Source organism: Theropithecus gelada, chromosome 3 (assembly GCF_003255815.1).
Source record: "Theropithecus gelada isolate Dixy chromosome 3, Tgel_1.0, whole genome shotgun sequence".
Lineage (NCBI taxonomy): Eukaryota > Metazoa > Chordata > Mammalia > Primates > Cercopithecidae > Theropithecus > Theropithecus gelada.
This window is the reverse complement of record NC_037670.1, coordinates 113,635,414-113,654,974: the sequence shown is the minus strand read 5'-3', so window position 1 is coordinate 113,654,974 and position 19,561 is coordinate 113,635,414. Positions and strand designations below refer to the sequence as shown.

Below are 19,561 nucleotides of genomic sequence, written 5' to 3'. Positions count from 1 at the left end.
CTGGTGAAATTGGGTAGAGAAAAACAAATATACTCCAAATTCTGTTCACAGGAGCATACTTTACCTAACTGTTAAAAGCTGTAAATAGCTCCAAAGATGAATTGTCTTGACTCTGGGGGGAAAAAAAGGATCAGCAGTGTTTTAAGCAACAAATTAAAACGATTAGTTTAGTTTAGTCTACACAATTAATTTCTGTTTGATATTCATGAACATTTCAGCTCTCTATGAGAGTTCTGAAAGGTTTTTTCCTCTATTCAGAAGTCACAATCTCCAAATTATCAGAAACCTGCATTTAAGAATGCCTGTTACAGTTCTATAGCTGACTATAAATGACCTTTTGAAGAGGATCAAAACAAAACAATTGTTTATGGATGACAAGACATCACACAGTCAAAAACACAATTGACAAAGCAGATTAGTCACCTCGGTGGCATACAATGATTTTATGTAGCAATTATAACTATTAATGACCTATACTAAGTCATATCAGAATTGTAGGAGTTTCCCATCGTTTTGGAACACATACCAGTAACACATTTATGCAAATATAGCCCAAAGAAAGCTAAATACTGTTTCACATTTGACAATGCTTCCTATATGATGTTTATACCAAATAAGCCAAATTTTACCTTTACATTAGTGTACTATTTTAAACTCAATTCTTAATAAAACCTTATAGACATATCTACCCAATTTTAATGTTTGAATAATAGCCCTTTAATTTTAGCCAATGGCCACACACAGAATTTCTTTTACAATTTTTCACAAACCTGCCCCAACTTGCTTAAACCTTCAGCTTTATCTTATCTAATTGTAAAACATCCTTTAACCCTTTAATCTAGGCAAAAAAAAAAAAAAAAAAAAAAAAAAAAACCACATTCCCATGACTTCTTATAATCTTTTGACAAAAACACATTTCACTTTCTTTATACACCTTACATATAAAATTGTTTCTTTAGTAGTCTCAAATACATGTTACACTGTTAACTCTTTGCGACTTTTGCTTTTGGCAAAAAGCTCGTAAGTTCAGCATTCTAATTATATACTAGGCATGGAGCCTAGGACCCAGACAGAAGTACAGATAAGGTCTGACTCTTTCTAGCATCTTATTCCATGTGTCCCAGGCCTTACCTAGCCATAAAGCAGGCAAGTTACAGTAAGAGTCATAGTGGCATTTTATGAAGCGTTAAGGGGGCCTAACGACCTTCAAATTGTACAACATTTCTTGCACAAATTCCCTTTCACTAATTCTTTCACAACTTACATAGACTATGACATGCTTAGACTTTCTAACTTGTCCTAAACATCCCTCTTTTTAAACAACCAGTTGTTTTACCTTAGGACAAGAATCTACTCTACAAGATTGTTTTTTATATAAAATCTGTTTTCTTTATAACCTTCTTTGCATAGCTAGGGGCATGGCTAATTTCACATGTCCCCAGGCCCTAGCTACAATCTAATGCTCCTAAATAAATTGAACAATTTTCAAAAGTCAAAGAAGCCAGTTATGACCTTAAAGCATTTGGAAAACCTGATACCTGACCTGCATAATTTACACCAAATGTTTACATTTTTGAAGATATTTTTGTTTTACCAATAATCTTTATTAAAACTGTTTTGATTTCCCAAAGATTACTAAAGTCACATGAACTAAAAGGCATTCTACTTTTTACTTTTGATTTTTTTAACCAAAAAAATGTTTGATTTAAGCTCTTATTATTAATAAACTAATTAGAGCTCTTTCATATATAAACATCACACACATAATACATTTAAATACAGAGACACGCAGAAGATAAAGGACTCCTTCCCTAAGCCAGGAATTGAACCCTGAACCTGGGCCCCCATTGTGGAAACAGAAAGCATGGCCACACGGTTAAACAAGGTCAATCTCCCAAAGACATACAAGGCAAAAGGGAAATCGTGTCCAGTTTTAGATTTTGGGGGACCTGCAGCAAAATTTGTAACTGACCAGTTTGCTGGGCCATTTTGAAAGCAGGCTTACAGGTGCCCTATGATCTCTCCTAAGGTACCCCTCTTTATGACAGAACAATACAGAAAGACAAAGTACACCAGATTGACTACAGCTTAAGATTAGGCTTGCAAATCATTTCTTCCGTTAGTCAAAACTTTACAGAGGAGACAGTGATTTTACCATTCATTCAACTGGTTTGCACAGAGGGGAAGGGAAGGGATGAAGGGAAGGGAGCATTGCTTGTGGCAGTGTGAGAAAGGTAAGGTGCTCAGGGAGACCAGAGAAAGACCTGCCCATTGGTGCCAACACTGAATCAAAAGTGCAGCCAGTCGCTTTTAAGTCGAGAAGGGATCCTTTCCAGCATTCCCATTTGCTTTCAAGTTTCCCCTTTTAGAGAGGAAAAAGCTCCCTATGTCCCACAATCCTGTACGTGCCTAATCCTCTCACCTGTAACCATAAGCAAAAAGTGCAAGGCAGATTGTTCCAAAGAGAATAGCAGTTAACATCACATAGTGCCAAACCCATTTTAGCCCAAAGGGACTTTACTGAGAGGGGCCTCTAACCCCCTAACTCTTATAAGGTATTCTAACCCTCCTATATTGGCCTTCAAACCAGGGTCAGTCAAGTTTCCTTGCTTTTTAAAAGAGGGGCTTTTACCCACTTGGACTTAAGGAGAGACTCTAACTCCCCTAAGTTGACCTCTAACCCAATGCCATCCTTTAGCTGAGTACCCCACCACTTACCCAAGGTCAGCCAACCAGGGCTGCCATCTCTTTCCTTTGGGTTGGGGCTGAGGGCTTTCTTCAGTATTGTCCCTTCGGGGCTTGCCAAAAAGACGTCACGAGACCCCAACACTTACCCAATATTAGCCTTTGGGTCAGGGTTTTCTCATTATCGTCCCTCCCATGATTGCCAGAAGGATGTTACAGGAAAGGGGTCCCAATCCAGACCCCAAGGGAAGGTTCTTGGATCAGGTGCAGGAAAGAATTCAAGGCGAGTTCACAGGGTAAAGTGAAAGCAGGTTTATTAGGAAAGTAAAGGAATGAAAGAATGGCTACTCCATAATCAGAGCAGCCCTGAGGACTGCTGGTTGCCCATTCGGATGGTTATTTCTTGATGATATACCAAACATGGGGTGGATTATTTGTGCGTCCCCTTTATAGTCCCTATAGGGTAACGTCCTCATGTTGCCATGGCATTTGTAAACTGTCATTGTGCTGGTGGGAGTGTAGCAGTGAGGATGACCGGAAGTCACTTTTGTCAGCATCTTGGTTTTGGTGGGTTTTAGCTGGCTTCTTTACTGCAACCTATTTTATCCGCAAGGCCTTGATAACCTGTATCTTGTGCTGCACTCCTGTTTCATCCTTTGATTTAGAGTGCCTTAACCTTCTGGAAATGCAGCCCAGTAGGTCTCAGCCTTATTTCACCCAGTCCCTATTCAAGATGGAGTTGCTCTCGTTCAAACACCTCTGACAAAATAATCTCAACTGCAAAGATGAGATATAATCATTATCCAGTGTTTGAAGTGCACCAACATCTTGAAACAGCAATGTCGACAAGGCCTGTAAATATTTTACAGAGTTTCATTCTGAGCCCAATATGATTGACCAAGGCCTGAGGCACAGTTTGTTGTTTGTTTGTTTGTTTGTTTTTTAGACAGAGTCTCATTCTGTCACCCAGCCAGTGGCGTGATCTCAGCTCACTGCAAGCTCCACCTCCTGGGTTCAAGCTGTTCTCCTGCTTCAGGCTCCTGAGTAACTGGGATTACAGGCGCCCACCACCATGCCCGGCTGATTCTTGTATTTTTAGTAGAGACCTTGTTTTGCCATGTTGGCCAGGCTGATCTCGAACTCCTGACCTTAGGTGATCCACCCCCCTCAGCCTCCCAAAGTGCTGGTATTACAGGCGTGATCACCACGCACAGCCCGAGGCACAGTTTTAAGAGGTCCTGAGAAAATGTGCCTGAGGTGACTGGGCTACAGCTTGGTTTTATACGTTTTGTGGAGATATAAGGCATCAATCAGTACACATAAGGTATGCACTGGTTTGGTTCGGAAAGGAAAGGCAACTCAAAGCGGGAGTTTACAGGTCAGAGGTGAATTCAAAAATTTCCTGATAGCTATCTGCTGAAATGGGTAAGTTATTATTTAAAAACTGGGGATCAATAGAAAGGAGTATCTGGGTTAAAATAAGGGATTGTTGAGGCCAAGTTTCTTATTATGTAGAATAGTTGGTAAATGTCTCTTATCAGACCTTAAAAGGTGCGGGACTTAGTTAAATCACTCCTGGATCAGGAAAATACTTGGACAGGAGGGGGGATTCTGTACGGAATGTAGATTTTCCCCAGTAGAGACTGCTTTGAAGCGCCATTTAAAAATAAGTCAAAGGAATATATTGTGGGGCAAAATACTTCGATTTCTTTGAGAGCCAACTGTCATGTGATGCTATACCAGAGTCAAGTTGGAATTTGGTTTCTCATTGCTGTGAAGTCTGATTTTTCATTCTTAAGATCTCTGTTTTAATGTTAATACTCACTGGTCAGTTGTGCCTGAATTCCAAAGGGAGGAAGGTATAATGAGGCATGTCCAACCCCTGCTTCCCATCATGGCCTGACCTAGTTTTCCAAGTTTACTTTGGAATGCCTTGGCTGAGAGAAGGGTTCGTTCAGTTGGTTGGGGGGCTTAGAATTTTATTTTTGGTTTACAGCAATAATAAATGGATATATCTTGCAAAAAAGTTACGAGACCAGCCAGAGAAGATCACTAAGAATAGTTAATATCACAAAAGCGAAGGAGAATGTTTTATCTGTAGGAAAGAAATAGGCAGTTATGAAAAAGAATTGATACTGGTTTTTAAAAATGTTGAAACTAAACAATGCTGGTAAAGTTTCTTCGAAGTTCTATTTTTTTAGGTAAAAACATTAGCTACTTGATTTAAGAAAATGAAGAAAACATATTCTTTGAAAATGCTTTGATAAAAATAAAGCTGTACAAATTGAGTTTAAGGATAAATATTTATCAAATGAATAACTTTCTTTTAATTTAAGGTGCTGTATTTTGGGATGTTATCCTTCAGAGGATTATTTTCTTGAAAAGGAAGGCATTTTTCTCCTTTTGGATGTGTTGGCAGTAAGTATGGCTATAACAATTATAAGACAAAAGACAAATATGTCTAATAAAGACCTCTTCCAAATTGAATGCCACAGAGCACTATTCTATGAATAAATGTGCCCCAAATCATGTTCAAAGGCACGGTCTTAAACAAAATTGGTCCTAGAGATTCATAATACACAGTGTATTAAAGGCTCTGAAAATTCCTCTGGTTGGAAAATCATTTTACCCGTATTTTTTCAATATTTTCAAATACATGGGAATAAAGAATCTATTTTTTCTTTGTACTCCATCAGCCTACTAAGAAACAGCTTGTGAAGAGCTTGACCATATCAAAACCCATAGTCATTTATTAATAACTTCTAGTTTCTTCCCCTGATATTAAAATATAAGGGCCACGTTAGACAAGGAGCAAAGATAAGCATTTTTAAAGAACTATGTATTATTTGGAGGTAATGTGAAGAAGTCTAGTGAGTCATAGATCATTGTTTTGCAGAATGAGCAGGTGTGAGCAAGCTAGGCCTTCCAATAGAGATGGTGCCATATAGGAGCTGTGAGGATATGGCCCCTTAATAGCCTCAATTCTAACTGGAGTCCATAGTCAGGATGATATGGGAGGAAACGTACAATTTCGCTTCAATAAAACTTTGAGATTCTCACACAGGGATCTAGCCAGATCCCTGTGATTCTGTGATTGCCACCATTCTTGATTTTATTAACAGAATAACAAACCTACTTTGATTTAGCAAAGGTGCTAAAATTATTTGTGCCCCTTAACCTCCCTGAAAGTTAGTTCATTTCTCTCTTTTCAATTTCTTTACCTGTAAAACAGAGATAACAACATTATATATCTTGTTGTATTGTTGGAAGGATTAAATGAGTGATTGTATGTGTGCATGTGCATCTGAGTGTGCATGCATACATATATATTATGGATTAAATATAGTGCCTAACACATTAGTCCTGTGTTTACTGTTATTATGAACATTATTATTAGAGTATGTTTAATGCTGATTCAACCAAATTAATTGCAAATTACAAATATTATTTAATGAAATTTTTATATCAATTTCAATCTTTCACATTTGCCTGTCTCCTGAAGTAGAGAAATAAAAAACTCATTTCCTTGAGTGTTTTGCTTAATACAATTCTGCTGAAATAAAAAGTATGCAATGATAACTGCTAATCATGGTCAAATAATAATGAGAGCTTACTGTGTGCCAGGCAGTCTCATATAACTCATAATAACCCTTTGCAGGTAATATTATTATCCTTTCATTTTATAAAAGGAAACTGATGATGTTTGCAATTGAAACAAAAGCTTACATATTTCCTTTGCTATATTCCAATAGCAGTATACTATAAAAGTTAATCAACAAAAAGTATTTCACATAGAAGAATTAGATTATGGAGGCCATTGCTTTGGATGGAATTTTCTATACCTAAATTTTGGTGTGCTGAAAACTACTTGTAGCAAAATAAAGGAAATATGCTTTATAATAGGAGAATTTTTTTGAATCCTTAAATACTCTTTTATGGATGATGATTGCCACAAAACCAAATTACATCTTGTTTTATTTTCATATGTGATTGTCATTTGCAGTTACCATCAGTTACTCTCTTAATAACAAAGAGATTACAGTTAGTATGAATCTACAAGCCTTGATAAAGCATATAAATTGGAAAGATCCTGTAATTACAGTGAACTCTGTATAACACTATTGAGCTTCACCACTTAAAACCAACATCTTCACTTATTTTTGCAAATCTCCTTTTTCCAACTCAACCACATCAGTCACATTTTGGTCATGATATATGTTTATAATGACTTCAGAATTACATTAAATCTTTTTCTTTTTATCCTTTTAAATTTCTAATGTTTGAAAATATAGTCATTACAATGGATGTCCATTTTAACAGATTTTCCTGACTCTGAGTTTAGAAGAAACTTAATGATAATACAAGTGTTTCTCTCTCTTTTTTTGTTTTTGAAGACAATAATTCTTAATATTGATTGCAACTTTTTTCCTTTTCTGTTTCCTTGCTAAAGTTGAACCAAAAAAAATTCTGTAATCTAATACTTGGAATAATGGTTGAATTTTGTGATAATCCCAAAACTGCAGCTCATGTCAATGCTTGGCAAGGGAAGAAGGATCAAACAGCTGCTAGTCTTTTAATTAAATTGTGGAGAAAGGAGGAAAAAGAACTAGGAGTAAAACGTGATAAAAATGGGAAGATCATTGGTGAGTATATTTATAATTGTTAGTAGAAGCAATTAATGTCTATATTTTAAAAGATCTTTAAATGGTATTAGGAAAGCATCAGGCCTTTCACCCCTTTGCCTAATTTTTTTTTTTTTAACAAAGGTTTGAAAAATTTGCTATCATAAGTGATTGGAAGAAAACTAAGTAAGTTAGTAGTAGGTTCATATTATTAGAGAATATTTTTAGGAAATGGTATTTAATTATATTCTTTAACTAAAAAAAATTAAAGTAGTTCCTAAAGATGCTTCTTTGGGTTTTCTGCTTTTACAGATAGATTCGGTAATATTTCATTGAGATGTAAATAGATTGCTTCAAAATAATATTTTGGCATTTTATACATTTCTGTTCATTTTTCCTTTTTTTAAATCCATTAGGCATTATCCATAAAAAAATCCATTTTTCCTTTTTTTAAATCCGTTTAATCCATGATCTGATTAATGTTTACAGAGTTTACTTTTTATATGAAAGAAGATATTGTTTCCTCAATAAGAATAGTCCAAATGTTCAAAAATGTTAATTACTAGATTCTAAATTAATGATACTTACAGTATCATAATTTTTAGTTCATTTACATATTCCATACTGCTATATTACTTTTTTTTTTTTTTTTTGTGAGACAGGGTTTCACTCAAGTCACCCAGACTGGAGTGTGATGGTACAATCTTGGCTCACTGAAACCTCTGCCACCCAGGCTCAAGCAATTTTCCTGCCTTAGCCTCCCAAGTAGCTGGGACTACAGGCATGTGCTACCACACCCAGCTAATTTTTGTATTTTTTGTAGACATGAGGTTTCACCATGTTGCCCAGGCTGATCTCAAGCTCCTGGGCTCAAGCAATCCACTCACCTCAGCCTCCGAAAGTGTTGGGATTATAGGCATGAGCCACCACACCTTTCAATATTTTACATTTTCTTTTTTTCTTTCTTTTTTTTTTTTTTTTTGGAGACAGAGTCTTGCTCTGTTGCCCAGGCTGGAGTGCAGTGGCACGATCTCAGCTCACTGCCACTTCTGCCTCCCTGGTTCAAATGATTCTTCTGCCTCAGCCTCCCAAGTAGCTGGGTCTACAGGCACGTGCCACCATACCCAGCTAATTTTTGTATTTTTTTATTAGAGACAGGGTTTCACCATGTTGGCTAGGCTGGTCTCGAACTCCGGACCTCAGGGGATCTGCCCGCCACCACTTGCCAAAGTGCTGGGATTACAGATGTGAGACACTGCACCCCGCCTACATTTTCTTTTCTTTCTGGTTTTTTTTTTTTTTTTGAGACAGAGTCTCGCTCTGTTGCCCAGGCTGGAGTGCAGTGGCCGGATCTCAGCTCACTGCAAGCTCCGCCTCCCGGGTCTACGCCATTCTCCTGCCTCAGCCTCCCGAGTAGCTGAGACTACAGGTGCCCGCCACCTCGCCCGGCTAGTTTTTTGTATTTTTCAGTAGAGACGGGGTTTCACCGGGTTAGCCAGGATGGTCTTGATCTCCTGACCTCGTGATCCGCCCGTCTCAGCCTCCCAAAGTGCTAGGATTACAGGCGTGAGCCACCACGCCCGGACCCCGCCTACATTTTCTAAGCCTTTTAAGATTCTTATGGTTTCATCTAAATGGTTCACATTTTTATTTATTTTATTTTAGGTTCAGGGGTACACATGCAGGTTTGTTATATGGGTAAACTCATGTCACAGGAGTTTGTGGTACAGATTATTTTGTCACCCAGGTACTAAGCCTAGTACCCAATAGTTATTTTTTTCTCACCCTCTCCCTCCTCCCACTCTCCACCCTCTAATAGGCCTCAGTGTGTGTTGCTCTCCTCTATGTGTGTATGAATTCTCATCATTTAGATCCCACTTATAAGTGAGGACATGCGGTGTTTGGTTTTCTGTTCCTGTGTTAGTTTGCTAAGGATAATGGCCTCCACCTCCATCCATGTTCCCTCAAAATACATGATCTCATTGTTTTTATGGCTGCATAGCATTCCATGGTGTACATGGACCACATTTTCTTTATCCAGTCTGTCATCATGGGCATGTTCAAAGACAAGGTTGATTCCGTGTCTTTGCTATTGTGAACAGTGCTGCAGTGAACATTAATGTGCGTGTGTCTTTATGGTAGAATGATTTATATTCCTCTGAGCATATACTCAGTCATGGGATTGCTGGGTCGAATAGTAGTTCTGTTTTTGGCTCTTTGGGGAATTGCCCCACTGCTTTCCACAATGGTTGAATTAATTTACACTCCCAGCAACAGTGTATAAGCATCCCGTGTTCTCCACAACCTTGCCAGCATGTTATTTTTTTGACTTTTTAATAACAGCCATTCTGACTGATGTGAGATGCTATTTCATTGTGATTTCAATTTGCATTTTTCTAATAATCAGTGATATTGAGCTTTTTTCATATGCTTGTTGGCTGCATGTATGACTTCTTTTGAAAAGTGTCTGTTCATGTCCTTTGCCCACTTTTTAATGGAGTTGTGTTTTTTCTTATAAATTTGTTTAAGTTTCTTATAGATGCTGGATATTAGACCTTTGTCAGATGCATAGTTTGCAAAAATTTTCTCCCATTCTACTGGATGGTTTTTCATCCTGTTGATAGTTTCTTTCACTGTGCAGAAGTTCTTAAGTTTAATTAGATCCCATTTGTCAATTTTTGCTTGTGTTCCAATTCCTTTTGGCATCTTTGTCATGAAATCTTTGCCCATTCCTAAGTCCAGGTTGGTATTGACTAGGTTGTCTTCCAGGGTCCTTATAGTTTTGGGTTTTACATTTAAGTCTTTAATCCAACTTGATTTGATTTTTGTATATGGCATAAGGAAGAGGTCCAGTTTCAATTTTCTGCAAATGCCTGGCCAGTTATCCCATCACCATTTATTAAATAGGGAGTTCTTTCCCCATTGCTTGTTTCTGTCAGCTTTGTTGAAGATCAAATAGTTGTAGGTGTGTAGCCTTGTTTCTGGGCTCTCTCTTCTGTTCCATTGAACTGTGTCTGTTTTTGTACCAGTACTATGCTGTTTTGGTTACTGTAGTCTTGTAGTTTAGTTTGAACGTAGGTAATATGATGCCTCTAGTGTTGCTCTTTTTGTTTAGAATTTCCTTGGCTATTGGGGCTCTTTCTGGTTCCATAGGATTTTTTAAATAGTTTTCTCTAGTTGCCGGGCACGGTGGCTCAAGCCTGTAATTCCAGCACTTTGGGAGGCCGAGACGGGCAGATCACAAGGTCAGGAGATCGAGACCACCCTGGCTAACCCAGTGAAACCCCGTCTCAACTAAAAAATACAAAAAACTAGCCGAGCGAGGTGGCGGGCGCCTGTAGTCCCAGCTACTCGGGAGGCTGAGGCAGGAGAATGGCGTAAACCCGGGAGGCAGAGCTTGCAGTGAGCTGAGATCCGGCCACTGCACTCCAGCCTGGGCGACAGAGCGAGACACCGTCTCAAAAAAAAAAAAAAAAGTTTTCTCTAGTTATGTGAAGATTGTTGTTGATAGTTTTATAGAAATAGTATTGAATCTGTAAATTGCTTTGGGCAGTATAACCATTTTAATGATACTGATTCTTCCTATCCTTGAGCATGGGATGTCTTTCCATTTGTTTGTGTCATCTCTGATTTCTTTAAGCAGTATTTTGTAATTCTCATGGTAGGGATCTTTTGGCTGCCTGGTTAGCTGTATTCCTAGGTATTTTATTATTTTTATGGCAATTGTAAATGGGATTGTGTTTCTGACTTGGTTGTTGGCTTGGCTGTTGTTGGTGTGTAGGAATGCTAGTGACTTTTGTATATTGATTTCATATCCCAAAACTTTGCTAAAGTTGTTTATCCGCTAAAGGAGCTTTTGGGCTGAGACTATGGAGTTTTCTAGATACAGACTCATGTCATCTGCAAACAGGGACAGTTTGACTTCCTCTCTTCCTGTTTGGATGCCTTTTTTTTTCTTTCTCTTGCTTGATTGCTCTGGCCAAGATTTCCAATACTATGTGGTGAAAGAGCGCATGCCTGTCTTCTGCCAGTTTACGAAGGGAATGCTTCCAGCTTTTCTCCATTCCATATAATGTTGGCTGTGGGTTTGTCATAGATGGCTCTTATTATTTTTAGATATGTTTCTTTAAGTATTGTTTGTTTTTAAATGAAAATACTTCACCTTCTGATGACTTGTATCTTCCTTCAATCCATTTTTATTGTTTCTGAATTTTGGCCTATAGCATCATAAAATAGTTTTTATATTTATAGCATAATATATAGAAACCAAAAGTAAAGAAGGTTACATCACTGTTAAACTGACATTACTCAAGTTCTGGATTTCAAAATTTTTAAAATTAGTTACATAGAAGTTTTACTTTTAAAAGGTAATTTTTTAAAATTTTAATATTTTACATAAGCAATAAAAATGAAAGCTCTAAGTTTTGCCACAGAGTGGGGAAGAAATAGCTGCTAAATTATTATTTCAAAAGTGTAACCATGTAATAGGCACTATTTTTTTTTGCTACAATATTTTTATGTATTTTATGTTATCTAGAGTAAAATCTCAAAATTAAGTATTTGTTTACTATGGTTTTGATCTGTCCCTTTTCTATTTTCATGCTATCCAATGGTTAGATACAAAAAAACCTCTATTTACTAGCTTTCAAGAAGAGCACAAAATCATCCCACTGCCTGCTAACTGCCCATCTATTGCGGTTATGGATGTTTCTGAGAATATTAGAGCAAAAATTTATGCTATATTGGGCAAACTAGGTAAGAAGTTCTCTTCAGATTTGCAAGAGTCTATCTGTTTTGCTAAGTATACACACTGATTTTACTTTGGAGTCAGTTTTTCAAATATAATGAGCAAAAGTCTCTTTACACAGAGAAATGCGTTTTCCATTGTTACCCCAATTCCCAAACTACACCCCTCACCAATTAAATCAGAATCTCTGTGTGTGGGATCCAGGCAACAGTATTTTTTAAAGCTCCCCAGGCAATTCCAATGTGCAGATAGGATTAAGGATAGTTAGTTTAGATGATTAAGCTTAAAATACTAACATTCTGAGTCACTTGAGTTTTTTTTTAAGTCTTTGCTTTCTATTAAGGAAAAAGTTATCAAACACTTTTCAGCTTCTGAAGTAAGATATTATTGTCTGACTACAACATAGAAACTATTCCTATATATTGGATGACCTGGCAGAAATTTATTATAGAAGGAAGCCTACACACAAGCTACTCACAGAATTAACTTTATCATAAAGCAAGGTGAAATCAAAAGTAACTTTGCATTTGTTTTAAGATAGATAAGATAGATAGATAGATAGATAGATAGATAGATAGATAGATAGATAGATTCTTTTAATCACTTGCTCTGCTAAAGTAATTCTGTCTTTATAAACTTTATTTTAGATTTTGAAAATTTACCTGGCCTCTCTGCTGAAGATTTTGTCACCCTCTGTATCATACATAGGTATCTTGATTTTAAAGTAAGTATCTTTTTAATAACCTGATTATTAAAATCTAGATAGCAAAAAACTAACTGGAAAATAAAAGATCTATTCATGGTTGTAAGCAATCATCTACATACTGTATAGTTTTTATTTTTCATTTTGCATCTGATGCTGTTGAAGAAATACAGCATACACCCATCCCATGATTGGGTGTTTTTCGTGGGATAAGATCTCATCTAACTTAGTTTGTGAAAGAAGATGTACAAAACTGATATAAGCCGGGCGCGGTGGCTCACGCCTATAATCCCAGCACTTTGGGAGGCTGAGGCAGGCGGATCATGAGGTCAGGAGATCGAGACCATCCTGGCTAACATGGTAAAACCCTGTCTACTAAAAATACAAAAATTAGCCAGGCATGGTGGAGGGTGCCTGTATTCCCAGCTACTTGGGAGGCTGAGGCAGGAGAATGGTGTGAACCTGGGAGGCAGAGCTTGCAGTGAGCCGAGATCACACCACTGCACTCCAGCCTGGGCGACAGAGCGAGACTCTGTCTCAAAAACAACAACAAAAAAAACTGATATAAAACTATTCAGAAGCCTACCAAATTTATATATATATATTTTTTTTTTTTTTTTTTTGAGATGGAGATTTTGCTCTTGTCACCAGGCTGGAGTACAATGGCATAATCTTGGCTCACTGCAACCTCTGCCTCCCAGGTTCAAGTGATTCTTCTGCCTCAGCCTCCCAAGTAGCTGGAATTACAGGCACCTGCCACCACGCCCGGCTAATTTTTGTATTTTTAAATTTTTGTATTCTCATGCTTGTAATCCCAGCACCTTGGGAGGCTGAGGTAGGTAGATCACACGAGGTCAGGGGTTTGGGACCAGCCTGGCCATACAGTTTCTTCTCTTTGGAGTTGGAATTAAATAAGTTATTACTTATTAAAACAAATTACTAATACTTATTAAAGTATTATTTTATCATTATATTATGATCCAATCTTGATTAAAAGATAGTAGGTTACTTACCTTGCTAGTTATAATTTTGTCAGTAAATACTTTTGAAGTCTCAAGAAAGTCTTTTTAACATTCTCCTACTAATATTAGTGCTGTGTATTTGAATGTTGTAAATGAGTAAACATCTATCATCTTTCTTTCTTTCTTCCTTTTTTTTTTTTTTGAGGCAGAGTCTCACCCTGTCACCTAGCCTAAAGTGCAGTTGCATGATCACAACTCACTGCAGCCTCAACCTCCCAGGCTCAAGTGATCCTCCAGCCTCATCCTCCCAAGTAGCTGGGACTACAAGTGTGTACCACCATACCCAGCTTTTTTTTTTTTTTTTTTTTTGGATAGAAACAAGGTCTCACTGTGTTGCTCAGGCTGCCCTCAAACTCCTAGGCTCTAGTGATCTATCCACTCCACTCAGCCCAAAGATGAATTTTTTCCTTATCATAGATATTTTTTTTCTTTAATTTTATGGGTCCAGCACACTTCTGCTGCACAACTCTGCTCTTTTTTCTCTAATTCTAAATACACTCAAGAACATTAATTTCTAGACAGCCTAGAATATGAAATGGGGCCACTGGCATGATGGAACCATGGAGTTAAAAGCTTGAGATTCCATTATAATTTTCCTTAGCTAGAAGGTGAGGGGCAGGGCCCCTTTTCTCAGGGTGGCTGGGTTCTAGGGTCCTAGTAATCCCCATGTTCATTCTCCTACAAGTTCAGCTTGACCTAGCCTTCAATACATAGCTTTAGGGAGGAAAGTAACAGTAGTTCAAAAAGATGAGAATAAATCAGCAGTTTCTGCAGCTGTGAAATCAAGGTAACTATAAACTAGAAGGCAGTAATGATGGTGATGATGGCAGTGAACTAGGCATAGGAGAGCCTTATCCATGAATAAGGCTCCATTGAAAAACATTTGGTAAATTCCTACTGAGTACTCAAATGTAGCTGGTACCCTCAATCATTCCCAATGCACTTATTCCCAAGAAGTAATTTAGGATAAGTTTAAGTGTTAACAGGAGTAACTAACCATTTAAAAGATTGTGTAATTGTACAATTGCATCATTTATTTTTAATTAATTTAACTTTGTTAAACTTTGTTGTAACAGATTGGAGAAATATGGAATGAAATATATGAAGAAATAAAATTAGAAAAATTAAGACCAGTCACTATAGATAAAAAAGCTTTGGAAGCTATTACAACAGCATCAGAAAATGTTGGAAAGATGGTTGCTTCTCTGCAAAGTGAGATAATTGAAAGCCAAGCACGCCAAGATGTGCAAAATGAACAAAAAGTATATGCAAAAGTAAGCTACATAGGTAGTGAGGAGGGAGAACGAAGATAGGTTGGTTAATGGGTAAAAAAATACAGTTAGATAGAATAAGTTCTGTTGTTCAATAGCACAGTAGGGCAACTATAGCAACAATAATTTATTGTATGTTTCAAAATGCCCAGAAGACTTGGAATGCTTCTAACACAAAGAAATGATAAGCGTTTGAGGGGATGGATATCCCAATCACCCTGATCATTACACATTGTATGCACATATCAAAATATTGCATGTATGCCATAGATATGTACAACTATTATATATCAATAAAAAAGTAAGCCACAGATACCATGAAGGCACAAGATATTAATTTCAATGTATAAACCCAGATGAAGTTATCCATAGCATATATTTTTCTTACTTGTGTTTCAGCCTTGAGTTATTTTGTGATTTTCTGTTAGAGTCATTATCAGTGTCTCTGTGCAGTTTTAAAAGAAACTATGAAGTTTGAGATTCAGTTACTGTATTCAGTGCTGTTTTTTTGCATTATAATTTTATTTCTACAGTCTTAAATTTTTAAAAGGCAGAGAGATACTTGAGACATGCCACTGCACTCCAGCCTGGGTGACAGAGTGAGATTCTGTCTCAAAAAAAAAAAAAAGAAACTGATCTTTCTCATTTCAGATACAGGCCACACACAAGCAAAGAGAGCTGGCTAATAAATCATGGGAAAATTTCTTGGCTAGAACATCAAATGCGAAAACGTTAAAGGTAGGATTTTTAATATATTACAGTATCCACAACAAATAGCCAACTCTTAACAGACAGACTTTTTCAGGAACAAATATTCATTCATTTTTTCCTAGTGACCTTTCCATATACTACCAATACTATTAGATGCTCATAGGCAATTTAGAGTGATAACTGAAACTGCATTTCACAGTTACAGAAGGTGCTGCTTTGAGTTTCATTTGGTGTATCAGGGAGAAGCAAGGCTGATGTTCTTGACCTACATAAAGAAGAAGATGATAGCCAGGAATGAGCAGGAAAAAATGTGTTCTGCTTTCCATTCTGAACTTGCTTATTCATTGATTTCTTTTCTGTGAGAGGCAAAGTAAAGGACACAAAGAGCAGCTATCTTGTATTGCTCTCTCCCCCATAGAGCTTTCCCCTCTGTGATCACCAAAAGAAGCATTATGTTAAAACTTAAATGTGAACTGGGGATAAATATGCCTTTGTAGAAAAATGTGGTAAGCTACTTCAACTGTAAGCTAGAAACTCATCTAAAAAAATGTATAGTGCTAATCATTCACTTGAAATATGTGAGAAACACCATGGATTTCCAGAATTTCATCACTTTCCCCAACCTATTTCCATTAATATATTGGATACACTTTTAAAAAAATCTCTCCTTCATTTCTGATACTTTGGATACACTTTACCTAATGTTCCAATTCTTCCTGTAGATATAAAATTGCTAAATGTTAGTCCACAAAGACAGTGGAACCATATTAAGATAGCAAAACCAAAGTTAAGAACAAGCTCACTCAAGGTACCAAGTTACCTCCCTTTTCACTGAAAGTTCTTCTCAACTCTACTTATAAAATATCTTCATGACTGCCTGTATTTTTAGCACTAGTTAATGAAAATCAGCTCCTTTCCTGCAGATGGTTTATTACTTCACATTTCACTTGTTTAATGTTGCAAATAACTTGAAAATAACTTCAAATAGCTTAAATATAACTGCAATGAATTACATAATTTCTATTATTCTGAATGCTTAATATGTAAGTATACTTAATTAGTTGGTAATTTATGCAACATATTTTGCAACATGCATCACCTGATATAAATTTAATAGCTTATTAAATTATGTGCTAAAAATTGAACCTGATTTCTTTAGGACCTGCTTGACTCCTTGGTCATGTATGACCAATACTTCCGGAAATCTCTGGAAGACTTTTAGGTGACAGGAGTCTTCTTCAATGTGCAAAGTATCTAACTTACTAATAACTGTCTTTTTAGTCTAAATGAGTAAATGTAGATTTCAGCGCTATCTAATAAACAGCCAAAGCATAAGCTAGACACAATTAAATATATTTTTCATTGTAAGTACCATCATTACTGATTTAATAGCAATTAATGTTTTCTTTCTAATTAAAAAATCCTCAGAAAGCAAAAAGGCTTCAAGAAAAAGCTATAGAAGCCTCCAGATACCATAAACGACCACAAAATGCAGTATTTCACGGAACAGATATTAAAGGCCTTAACACAACGGTAAGATTCTTTTTCTCCATAACATTTTCTTAATAGACATTAAATTTAGGGTGTTTGTACAACTGTGCAAATGTACTGAAAACCACTCTAAAAATTTAGAGTTATCACTCTAAATTTTACACTTTAAATGGGTGGATTATATGGTATTTAATTATATCTCAATAAAACTGTTCAAAAAAGAAAAAAAATTAAAATTTAAAAATTAAAAAGTTAAAAAATCTAATAAAAAAAAAACGTAGGTTCCCAAAATTTTATTTATATGGGATTTTCATCTCACATTTTTTCTTTTTGCTGTTCAAATTTCACATCATTAAGACATGTTTATCTCCAAGGTATATCCACTCTTGCCCAGTTCTGGTTTAGAGTAGGCCCAGTCCTCCAGGCTTTCTAAGAAACTGCTATAAACACTAGTCAGCTTATAACTGTCCTTATCTCTCTTTGACAGAAAAGACGCAGTGCTTCATTTTCCTGGCAAATAGATCCCAAGTGTTCCTGGTATCCTCTGCTAGACTTAATTTGCCCCCAGTTACAAAGCTGATAAGCAATAGAAATAGAATTCAAACCTACTTTTCCTGGCTCCGATGCCCTTATGTTTCTATTATACCATAACTACCTCCTCGTTACTCATATGTACATTTGTGTCTTTTCAAAAGTAAGTTGAAGGATGAATTTTTCTCTTGTTGAAAATTGTGTAAATGGACTTTTGACATTTACCTTTTACCTTTTTTAGGTGCCCTCCGGTGGGGTAGTAACAGTGGAAAGCACTCCTGCCCGATTAGTAGGAGGACCTCTGGCTGATACGGATATTGCTCTTAAAAAACTGCCCATTCGAGGAGGAGCCTTGCAGAGGGTGAAAGCAGTTGAAATTGTGGATGCACCAAAAAAGAGTATTCCTACGTAATATATTCTAGAGACTTTTTGAAATAAAATCAGCTCGTAATTTTTTAGTTGAATATATCTTTATACATATGTAAAGCCAATATTTTAGAATAAGTATTTGAGTATAAATATTTTAGTAAAATACTATAAAAATAAAAGAACATATAATTTATTTTTATGGAAAACATCAACATGTAATATCAGAAGAGTTGTCATCAGTTTCTTTGGAAAGGCTACCAATTTTATTAAGTGAAATTGTAAAACATCAGTTAGGACTCTGTTGGTTGCATGTGAACTATTCTAACTAGTTTAAGCCAGAAAAAAAATTTCTTACAGGCTCTGTATCTATCAAACCTAGGAGGAATTTAAACTACAGGCATTGCTGAATCTAAGGACTAAAACTATATGAGTAGGATCTTCTCCTTCCCTAGCAGCTCCTGGCTTATATTCTCTTAGGTTCATGCCTGTGTCTCCGTGGTTTCTGCAAATGCCTATGCATCTCAGGACCCCGATTGCCCACATGCCTACTTCTGAGCCATTCACCATGACTTTGGCCATGGCTGAGTACTGCCTATTCCTGGAGCCAGAAGCAGGGCAACTCCATCCAAAACATATGGATAGAGTGGGGAATCAGGGTACTATACCAGAAGCACGTATATATGAATATTGGACAGCAAGATAAACAATAACTCTGCAACAAATATGTTGGTCAAAATAAAATTATGTTTTCTCTGCTATAAAAGCTAATGTTAGTCATGAGCTAAATGGTAAAAAAGAAAAATATAGCTGGTTTTACTCTTAATGTATAAATATGCAAAGCAAACTCTAATGCTGCTTCTCTTCTTTGATGGGGAAGAGAAAGGTGTAATGGGGGAAGTGTTTTCCCTCATTTGGTAGTAGAGGTATCTTGTCAAAGAATAGGAGATAAATGCCTTTATGCTAGACATAGAGCAAATCTGTGTCCCTGGATGCCGTTATGAAGTCTCCCTCTCCTGCCTTCATTCCCTTCACACTCCTCCTCCAGCCTGGAAGCCATAAAGTTGAGTTCGTGTCCAGGGATCAGAGAAACAAGGACCTGTTTCTTAGGAAAATAAATGAATTTGAGTCTAGATTCTGGGCCCATGGGGCACACTCAGCAATGTACTGGTAAATGTATAACTACTGCCTCTCCAGGAGGGAAAAGCCCTGATTTACATCATGTTCTCACCAATTCACACTTTATAAATACTGCCACTATTACCAATCTCAAGCTACCAACGTGATGCCATTGAATACAGCGCTGGGAAAACATAGATAGCGTCTTTCATTATTAGATAAGAGCAGGCTGTATCACCTCAATGGACCCACATTTTCCTCCCTCTTCTTTCTTCCTCCTCCCCCTCCTCCTC

The 19,561-nt window shown here is 36.8% G+C and overlaps 1 protein-coding gene across 3 annotated transcripts in view; it reads left to right on the top strand.

Moving 5' to 3' along the window:
* The window catches only part of CFAP69 (cilia and flagella associated protein 69), a 66,741-nt gene extending 47,745 nt beyond the window's left edge, over positions 1 to 18,996 (top strand). For 2 of the 3 annotated variants that reach the window (XM_025379533.1, XM_025379532.1), the window contains exons 16-23: positions 5,022 to 5,103; positions 7,136 to 7,328; positions 11,925 to 12,062; positions 12,702 to 12,778; positions 14,856 to 15,053; positions 15,702 to 15,788; positions 17,190 to 17,294; positions 18,025 to 18,996. In XM_025379533.1, coding sequence (XP_025235318.1) covers positions 5,022 to 5,103; positions 7,136 to 7,328; positions 11,925 to 12,062; positions 12,702 to 12,778; positions 14,856 to 15,053; positions 15,702 to 15,788; positions 17,190 to 17,294; positions 18,025 to 18,195 — 1,051 coding nt within the window. In that variant the 3' untranslated portion in view covers positions 18,196 to 18,996. The remainder of the gene's footprint in view (positions 1 to 5,021; positions 5,104 to 7,135; positions 7,329 to 11,924; positions 12,063 to 12,701; positions 12,779 to 14,855; positions 15,054 to 15,701; positions 15,789 to 17,189; positions 17,295 to 18,024) is intronic. The other variant, XM_025379534.1, reaches the window with a different exon arrangement.
* Positions 18,997 to 19,561: the final 565 nt, after the last annotated feature.